Source organism: Takifugu flavidus, chromosome 16 (assembly GCF_003711565.1).
Source record: "Takifugu flavidus isolate HTHZ2018 chromosome 16, ASM371156v2, whole genome shotgun sequence".
Classification (NCBI taxonomy): Eukaryota; Metazoa; Chordata; class Actinopteri; order Tetraodontiformes; family Tetraodontidae; genus Takifugu; species Takifugu flavidus.
In genome coordinates, this window is record NC_079535.1 from 5,164,484 (window position 1) to 5,173,793 (window position 9,310).

At 42.0% G+C, this 9,310-nt stretch overlaps 2 protein-coding genes across 8 annotated transcripts; both read right to left on the reverse strand.

The window, feature by feature from the left end:
* Positions 1-19: 19 nt before the first annotated feature.
* Positions 20-3,713, reverse strand: tra2b (transformer 2 beta homolog). Of its 4 annotated transcripts, none has more exons than XM_057011442.1 (9): positions 3,531-3,705; positions 2,735-3,002; positions 2,284-2,417; positions 2,048-2,183; positions 1,501-1,689; positions 1,200-1,315; positions 979-1,104; positions 826-896; positions 20-744 (listed from the first exon to the last, which is right to left on the reverse strand). In XM_057011442.1, exons 4-9 carry the CDS (start codon positions 2,078-2,080, stop codon positions 734-736), a joined length of 546 nt encoding a protein of 181 aa, XP_056867422.1. In that variant the 5' UTR covers positions 2,081-2,183; positions 2,284-2,417; positions 2,735-3,002; positions 3,531-3,705; the 3' UTR covers positions 20-733. The 4 variants fall into 4 exon arrangements, with proteins under 4 accessions (XP_056867422.1, XP_056867421.1, XP_056867420.1 ...); XM_057011441.1 differs by having other exon boundaries at positions 2,048-2,201; XM_057011440.1 differs by lacking the exon at positions 2,735-3,002 and having other exon boundaries at positions 3,531-3,713.
* Positions 3,714-4,034: 321 nt separating this feature from the next.
* On the reverse strand, positions 4,035-9,057 carry senp2 (SUMO specific peptidase 2). Of its 4 annotated transcripts, none has more exons than XM_057059521.1 (17): positions 8,727-9,057; positions 8,387-8,445; positions 8,219-8,316; positions 8,068-8,134; positions 7,899-7,974; positions 7,639-7,807; positions 7,441-7,487; positions 7,272-7,354; positions 7,048-7,096; positions 6,904-6,976; positions 6,577-6,687; positions 6,360-6,491; positions 5,872-6,093; positions 5,639-5,718; positions 5,364-5,448; positions 5,188-5,283; positions 4,035-5,109 (listed from the first exon to the last, which is right to left on the reverse strand). In XM_057059521.1, the coding sequence occupies exons 1-17, from the start codon at positions 8,906-8,908 to the stop codon at positions 5,047-5,049; spliced, it is 1,692 nt and encodes a 563-aa protein (XP_056915501.1). In that variant the 5' UTR covers positions 8,909-9,057; the 3' UTR covers positions 4,035-5,046. The 4 variants fall into 4 exon arrangements, 3 of the variants coding, with proteins under 3 accessions (XP_056915501.1, XP_056915500.1, XP_056915499.1); XM_057059520.1 differs by having other exon boundaries at positions 6,577-6,720; XM_057059519.1 differs by having other exon boundaries at positions 6,577-6,723; positions 8,727-9,056.
* Between the last annotated feature and the right edge of the window lie 253 nt (positions 9,058-9,310).

Consider the following 9,310-nt stretch of genomic DNA (forward strand, 5'->3'; position numbering starts at 1 on the left):
AGAAAGACAGGATAGAAGATTGTGAAGAAATGAAATATTTTATTTCTCAAAACAATTCAAAATGCATTATAGGACATCATAGTACAATACCCAGAAGCATTCCTGACACTACTCTACAAAAATAAGATTTGACAAGTTTCCACCAGAACAAAAGATGGCATTTAAACCATAAAAACCTACTCTTGATGATCCGAGACACAAATCAAACTAGAAAGTGTAATACAACTGCAAGACATCTTTGTCAGAACCAATCAATCTTTTCAGTTCTAACCAGGGGTGACTCTTATTACAACACCTATTTTTTTTTTTTTTTTTTTTTAAATCTCATGCGAAAAATTAAAATGCTTTATTCCAACCCGTCATTATGCCAAAGAAGCGGTTACAGCATCCTCGATTACACTGAATATGGCTGCAGCCCAGTTCTGAGAAACTCTACATGCTTCTAGGGGTGCCACACGGAAGTAAAGAGATGCATTTGCCAAATTTGTCAACTATGCAGAATTTCAGCTATATTTTGATAATGGACCACATTGGAAATAAAAAGATTCCTAAATTTTGAATATGGGGGAAATGACTTGAGATAAAAAGCCCAGTTGCACAAACAATGATGCAAAACAGCCCGGGTGTCTTAAGGAAGCATTATCTGCCTTTGTACATTAACTCATCATACAATAAAAAACAAAAACAGAGTCATCCTGGTAATAAACGCAGTTTGTCATCAGCTCCTGTTGACTCAATAGTGACCTGTGAAAGACAGACATGGTCAGACTGATGACAAACTCATCAATTAAACCCAATTAAGAGCTCCGCATGGCTATAACATACGAGGTGAGTAAGACCGGGAGCGGGATCGTGAGCGGTAACCCCTGCTGTAATAGGGAGATGGTGAACGGCGTCTGTAGGGGGAAAGAATGTTTGGAAGATGTTATGTTTGGAGAACCTCTTATCCAGACAGCATAGCGGTAAACGAATGCCCACCTGTATGATCGGTAATCTCGTTCCTCATAACGTTCATAGTCTCTGTCGTAGCCTCTGTCATAACCGCGGTCGTAACCCCGATCGTATCCCTTGTAGTAGTCTCTTGAGGACTGCCGGGATGATCCGCTGAAGAAAACAAAGAACGTTATCTTTGTACGAAACCTTTCTTAGCTCCTAGAAAAGTTCAGCTAAAGGACCCCAGCGTGGTAAAAAACACTCACTATGTAGGACGACCCATGTAGATTCCAGGCGTGGGGGTATGGGCCCGTTTTGTAATGGAGAAATCTACCCGGATCCTACGCCCGTCGAGCTCCATCCCATTTGCATGCTCCTTGGCCTAAAGGTGAAACAGTACGCATCTTAACTGAACTTAAATGAATCAATAAAAATTAATATATGCAAGTTATCAAATCTATATCATAGAATTTATCAGCCTTTTGTAAATGAAGGCGTTGCATTAGGGAGCGAACCACACATTTGTAATAAATGACTTACTTCCTCCATTATTACAGTTTTCCTTACCTCCTTTGAGTCTTCAGAGTTTTCAAAGTAAACAAAGGCGAAGCCTCTTGAGCGCCGTGACTGCTGGTCGTACACGATATTGACATCAGCCAAAGGGCCATATTTAGAGAAAACCTCCCTCAGGTCTCTCTCAGTCGTGTACAGGCTGAGTCCAAACACACCCAGGCAGTTGTTAGGATCTGGGTTGGCCTGCAAATAAAACAACACAAATATAATGTAGACAAGTGGCTTGAACACTCATTTTAACTAATGAGGGTATGGTACCACCTTAGGAATGTCGGGACTGATCTGGGAATTGTGTTCATTGTCACTGAAATCTTTGACGTCCTACACGTGTCTATTAAAAGGCCCTGAACTTGATTTCGTCTCTAACTTGTTGCCAACAATACCAATGGGCAAGCGAATCAATGCAGTGTTCACCCAAACAAGTACAGTGTGGCTGGAACAGGCACGATTTTTTAAAGGTTTATATGACCAAGCAATTGCAATAGAAGGTGTTTTAACTGAAAGTGAATGTCTTGGGATATTTTTTCCTATTGGTAAATACCCTGTTGCCAATGTGCCTGCGGCGATTCGACATGGGGGAGCGGCTGTGGCTCCTCCGCCTGCGCCAGCTGCGAGAGCGGCTCCTGGATCGGCGTCGGTAAGAGCGAGAACGAGAGCGCGAGTGGTGTCTGCGGGAACTGCGACGGGAACGAGACCTTGGAACAGACATGGTCATTGTTATTAGCCCTGGTTTTGCATTTGTGCTCATATGCACACTTGAACAAAAGCCCATCTCACCTGGACTTTGATCTTGATTGAGAACGAGATCGGGAACGAGAAGGATGAGAGCCATCTTTGGAACGAGCAGGTGATCGACTGGTGGTTCTCACAGAGCCTCGAGGTGATGCACTCCTTGAGGCAGGCTGTGAATTCTGGACAAATCAATAAAGTAAGATGGACTATAAAGGTAAAACAGTGACAAAACAATACAGAACCAGAAGGTGGCTGTGTGTCTCTTTATGTGCCTATAAAATATTCAATAGGTTGTTAAATGTAAAAGTTTGATAATGATGTAGTCTGATTACACATGGTCAAAAACATCAGGAGCAGAAATTAATTTAGCTGCAATTGGGATTGAATAAAAGAGATGGGCTCATTCTGATTGAGTGGGTGGGGAAAATCGTGCATGCTTAAGAGAAAGAAATAAGATGAAATGGAGTAATAAACATAGCAGGCTGGTTACTCATACCCAGGTAAACTTCTGATCTTAACTTCACAACTTCTTTAACTTCAAAACAACCATTCATTTCTTCTTTCTTCTGTTTGACATTATGACTTCTTTTTTCCTCCTCTTCCCCCATTTATCATCTGCCATTACAACACTAGTAGCTGGGACAGATCTTGATCGCTTCGTTTCAGCCTCCCAAATATTAGCATGCATCAACACCACCAGCTTCATACATAAACAACGTCAGATCTGAAACGTCTTCCGCCCTTTTCTTTCTTCCAAACTCAACCTTAACAAAGAACAAACAAGGGTGATAAGGCAAAATGGTTTCTGAAGACCCATATGATACACAGATGCACAGCAAAACCAGCAATACGTTACAGGTTAAATGAGTATATTACTGTTATACCTTAATTGGATCCTTTTTCTGAAAACCGCGATTTTACATCAATCCATAAAACAAGTTTAAATCTGTCTAAACAATGTACATTAAGGTGCGACACACCGACTAAATGAACCGAACATAACGGTGTGGCTGCAAGGCCGCGACCACATGTCCGATACTTTGCAGGCCGCGTACAAGCTAACGATAGAATACCTCTTATCTAAATGTACCGTCGTAAAACTTAATATTCGTCATAGGCACTAATAACAATCCTTTAAAATTACAAGTATGCATTGCAGATTAAATTTAGACGCGTGTTCAGTTGTTAAAATTGGCTGACTTTATCCGTTAAGCAAGCGCGGGGAACTGCTATCATAAGCTAACTCATTAGCTCACCGCTTACCCGACCGAAGATTATCAGTTAGAACTCACCTCCTCCCTGAAATCTTTCTCGTTGTCACTCATTTTTGTAAGTACAAATATGACAAGAACAGATTGGACGGTAAGGCGCCTCTGGCGACCGGTTTACTTCGGTTATGGCAACAGCGACCGACAGAGCAGTTGAATACTAAACCAAACGGGCCTTGCGCATAGACTAAAGGACGTCACGTCCGCGAGGTGGATCGTCACTTCCGATTTGTTTTTTCCCTATATAGGTGGCCTTTAATGTTTTGTTTTTTTTATTTTATGACAAATCCTGCTGCTCTCACTTGTATTAATAACAGAATCCTATTAATGCTTACGTTACGTAACATAATAAAGACTATTTCATGGTGAGCACTGAAGCGTATTTCTTTGTTTGCAGTTGCTCGCATTACTGACAATAAAGATTTATCACAAGCAATTTTCATACAATGTTGTCTTGGAATGATCCTCTTTTACAATGAAAGGTGTAGGATTACTAAAATAACGAAAAACAACCAGGGAGAGCGTACCTTTGCCGTCATCATAAAAAGATAAAGTACTTTTATACGGATGAAAAACAAATCTTTGGAAGCTCAAACTTAACATGCACACGTGCACTGTACAGCATAGTAACATACTGTGAGTCAATGTAGTAGCCGAAAAAAAGTTTCTTGCAGTACACTTAAGCTTCACAGATCTAACATTACTCTGAATTACACAAAGTAACTAGTGGGTCAATGTGTTTTGAGGAAAAAGGTATGCATTCATTTTGCACTTTCATGTCCAGTAAATAATAAATATCAGCATTTCAGTAAAAACACACAACCATTTGACTTGTTGAAATGGGAAAGATGCTATGAAAGATGCTGGATAAGAATTGTTGACCCACCCTTACAGTGCCTATAAAAAATATTAATCCCTTTGGATTTTATAGCTGTTCGTTAGTTTTTGGATCTCGGAGACTCTGCATAGAAAAACTGCTGCTGTTGCCAATAAGAAGGAAAAAACCTACACTGCAAGGACATTCAGACAATCTGATTCAGTCTGCAAAATAACTTTTCATCAAGTCAATACTCTTCAGTAATAAGTCAGAATGAAAAAAAAGAAAATGGGGAAATGCTTTTTATAGGCAGTGTTAACATGACAGAAACAGTATAGTAACTCAAAATCTTATCTTACAAATAATACAGAGCGGCAACACTTTTATTATTAAACCTTGAATGTAACCAAAAACTGCCCAAGGCTGAGTTGATCAAAGGACTGAAGGCACTTGGGGGACAAAATTCAAGCAAAACACAAATAAATCTTCAAAAAAAGGTCAGTCAGTAGTGCCAGTCTGCGTAGGCCATCCACGCAATATATCTCCAATTACAACTCAGAGAATTAAATATGTCCCTGCTGGGGAACGGAGGATAATCACTCTCAAGTGAACTTTTAAGACTAATTTCTGCTTTCTCGACTCCAGAGCTGCTCTGATGGGTGAAGCCTTCCTCGGCCCGTGCATCTGTCTTTCTCCAACATGGATTAAGACAGTTGCTCTCTGCTATAACAGCTTCTGATTGAGAATTTCCCAGATCATTAACTTCCTGAAGAGAGGCATGTGGCACTGTGAAAAAGAAAGGGAGGGAGGTTTGCTTTTAGTTTTTATGCAGTATAATTCAGGTTTTATATACAGCATAGATACCTGTTTAAATGTGAGAGGTCTTTCTTTTGCAATGTAGTCAGCATATTTACAGGCAAAAACACCACAGTCACTACCATTCTTCTGCTGAGGAGCCTCCTAAAAAGAGAAGAACAGACTGAATTTAATCTGCAAAAATAAAAGTTGAGTTATCAGTTGTGTAAGTCAGTTTTGTTTACAGTGGCTCTCAAATTTCCAACTGTCCATTTGGTCTCGTCGAGCTCTTTGCCCTTCTTTGCTTTGTGTTCATCCTTCAGATAAAGTCTGGAAAATACATACATGCTGTTAGTATATTTCACAGCAAAACATCAACATGTGTTAGCTTTTGTAAAATCTCTTTAGTATTTTCCCCAAAAGTGGGCAGAGAACATACCAGACTGTGTGAATCCTACACATTGCCAAAATGGGATTTTCTTTGAAAGAGGAGAGGTATATATGCACAATGTTAACTCACAATAAAAGTTTACAGATGTCATCATGTCTGTGGCCCATGGAGTCGTACGACACCACCGTCTTCGACTTTAAATCGATCACCTGGAACAACAGCAAAGCCATGTTGAATGAAAGCGATGTAATTAACAGAAAAATAAGCGGCACTTTGAAAAACAAACAAACAATTACTTACAATGATCACCCAAAAAAAGGGGTAAAACCTGGCAAAAAATAGCCATCATAAGTGTGACTCACAGCCAAAGCCCAGTGGACATCCAGGTGCAGAGGGACGAGGACAAGGTCATATGAGAAAAGGTCGACAGCTTTGGTCCAGCGCTTCACTTGAGCGTGTCCCCCCAGACCGCCTCCTCCGCCCCGCAGCTTGGGGAAGAAGAAGGTGCTGAAGGAATACACCTTCAATTCTGCTGCTTGATCAGTGCTTCGTTCCATTATCAAGGACAGGTAGAAGTTGATCACCTTTGATGCACCAAAGAGAAACATGAGACGCGAAACTAAACGCTGGAAAAGTACCAACCCCTTCCCAGTCACCCAACAAAGCACATTTACGGACAACTCAGAATCTCATTTAATGATTAGACTTTAACTCTGGAAACATGGAATCTTTTGCGGCTCTTCCACACTCAGAAAGACACACAAAACAAGACATATGTGACATTTGTCATAAAATGTTATGGTGCACTCTTTACTAAACGGCTCCAACCACCTTCAAGGCGAGTCCGTACCTCATCGTTGAGCCAGCCACCTTCCTGCAAGGTGGCCAGATCTCTCTGTGTGATCCGCAGTTTGAAAGCGGCACTCAGAACAAGGTTGGGATCACTCTGAGCCAGCGCGCGACTCACGGCTGTTGCCATTTCCTTGACAATTAATTCACACAGGGGTTAAGAAATTGTACCCACGCTTGTTCAAGACAGCAACAACACCTTACAGAGGTGTGCTCACCTTGGTGAGTTGAGGTATGTCTTCCTCACTGTGTCTTGAGGGCGCCGACAGAGCGCCAGGAGGACTAACAGGCGAGGCTTCTCTGTCCACCAGACTGAGACGAATGGCAACCTCGGTAGAAAGGTCCATTTCAGTTGTCTGTTTCTGCTATACCACAAAAGACTCCATTTCAGTATGGTATCCTTTGATCGCTTTGGCATCTATTTCTCAATCTTTGCTTTGATGCGTCGGTTTAAAGCAGAGTGATTCAGTGTAAATGATGATATAGCATTGATTGACCGCTGATAAGTAGATGAGTACAGAAGCAATATTAATAACACCAATTACCTTGTGAAAACTGTCTGACTGCGCATCCCCAAAGGCTCCACTAAAGGTCTTACTTAGGGGCAAACTATCCCATCTGGAGATGAAATGCAGACACTCGAGTAAAGCAGTCAGGATTACCCAGAGCCCCAAATGTAATGCACCAACCTTTCCTTGCTTGCTTGTGCATTTCTGCATGGGAACATACAGGAAGCAGCTGTGAGGAGGAAGAAAGGAAAAGCATCATTAGTCAGCCATTCAAAATGTGGTACTTTTAATTACTGACTAAATTAAATTTCAACTAAGCAATTTATCAACACAATGCGAGAAATCCGTAAAGGGTTCTGCAAAAAAAAACCAAAAAAACCCCCACATTACTAAGAGGACGTTACCTGTGACTCCCATCTTCATAGGCACCGAATCAAAAGGATTTCTTAAAGCAGCAGTTCTTGGTCCCGACTGAGACAGCAACTCACTGAGTTCAAAAGGAAAGAAAAGTTGACCATGCTGGACTTATTATTTGACAGTATTTAATAAAAGGTAATTGGATTTATACTCAACAATTCCAAAAACCGCCTGTAGTGCTCCTTATTATTCTGTTTAATAGTCTGAAAGAGCAATCCAAACACACACGAGTCAACTGAGGGATATATGGTTGATGTAATGCACCGTTTATAAAAAATACCCAGTTACATATATGAGCTCATAAGTTAAAATTAAAAAAATAACATAGATATACACACATCTAACAGTGAATACCTCTTCCACAGTAAGACTGGGTTTATAGTTGCGATTGCGTCCGATGCCATTGCAGGTGGGCTCAGTAGAAGCCCCCAGCTGCAGAGCAGGTCTAGAGGGCAGAAGCTGAACAGAACCTCTCTTCTCCCAGTCCTTTCCCCGGTCAGAGTATCCAGCTGACTGCCCGGCCCTGTTGGTGACACAAGAGCATTACACATTAATGGGATAAGTTGGCTGGAAAATTCATACGAAATCAAGTAACTTGGCAACGGGAGACTCACCTGTATTTTCTCATTAAAGGAGGTGAATAACTCTGGAAGAGAGTCTTACCCCTCTCATTTCCAGCTGCTTGTTTATCTGAAAGCAGAAAAAAAGAAACTCAATCAATCACGATCAGCTGAGGACAATGAACAAGTAATGGTCAAACCTCCCCCTGACAACTAAACTTACTCATTCTCCACTCAGCACTGGCCAACCATGAGGTCTGAAGCTCATCTATTCCTATTAGAGTTATGGGCTGGGCAGAAGATACAGAGTCAGGTGTTGCCCTGCATGAATTCTGGATCCACTTTTAGAGGAAGAGGGGAGTCAGCAAACATACCTGTGCCTCTTCAGAAGGTCTGGGGGTGTTCGGATTCTTCAGCCCGAGTAGACCAGCAACACCGACCACAGCCTTCTTCACAAAGCTAATCACTACATCTGGCGCCAGAAACCACTATTAGCCATTGACTACTGGATGTAACATTGAACCCTTGTGAAATGAACTTACCTCGTCTCCGTCTTTTCACCTCTACTTCTGTGTTACATGCACCATCTCCGACATGGACACTGACAGGAACCACAGAAGGAAATTTTAAGAAGTGATTATTGCATCAAGTCATAATTATTCGCGTGTAACGTGTCTTGTCAATCCTCGTGTGTTTCTTTTGCTCATTTCAGCGAGTGATAAACAGCAACTTTTTTTTGTTATGCTAGCTGTCTGTGTGGCTAGGCTACAGCTAATTGGCCTTAGCAGACATGGACATGTCAGCGTGCTAACGGTGACTGTTAAGTACAAATCAGACCCACAACGACTGCATATATATTTAACGATAATTGAGAGAACGGACCTCTGGTAGTGTCGTTTGGCTGCTCTAGCGTGGTTCTCCTGTTGCAGCGATCGGACTTTAACGCCAGGGCGCGTTGATGCCTCCTCGCTAACGTTGCCTTTCCCGGACCACTCAGTGGGTTTCTTACCCGTCGTAACGGGCTCAAAAAGCGAGGAAATTCCGTCAACTATCCATCCATACATCCCAGACAAATACGCAAAAATTGTAGATGGTTGTGTGCGGGCCAGGTCTATATAGGTTTTTACGCCAACGATACACTATAACAGGACAAGCTACGACATACACACAGCCTCTGATATCCTCAGTAGGACGGCCTCTAATGGGAGGGGCGAGCGGCGTTGCTGGTCGTTCATGTGCCACAGAAAGCGAACGTTTTATTAATCAGAAAATCTTAACTGGGCGGAGTCATGGCGAACAATAGAAACCCATTGCTTTGCTATAATTGGCCTGTCTCGGTGTCTAAACGAGCGAACCCTTGACGAAGGAAGGCTCCGATTGGATGCTGCCGGCCTCGTCATTTGTGGTTACGTAATGCCGGCACGCGGAGGGGCATAGAATAAAAGGGGCAAAAGTCGTGCGCTTTG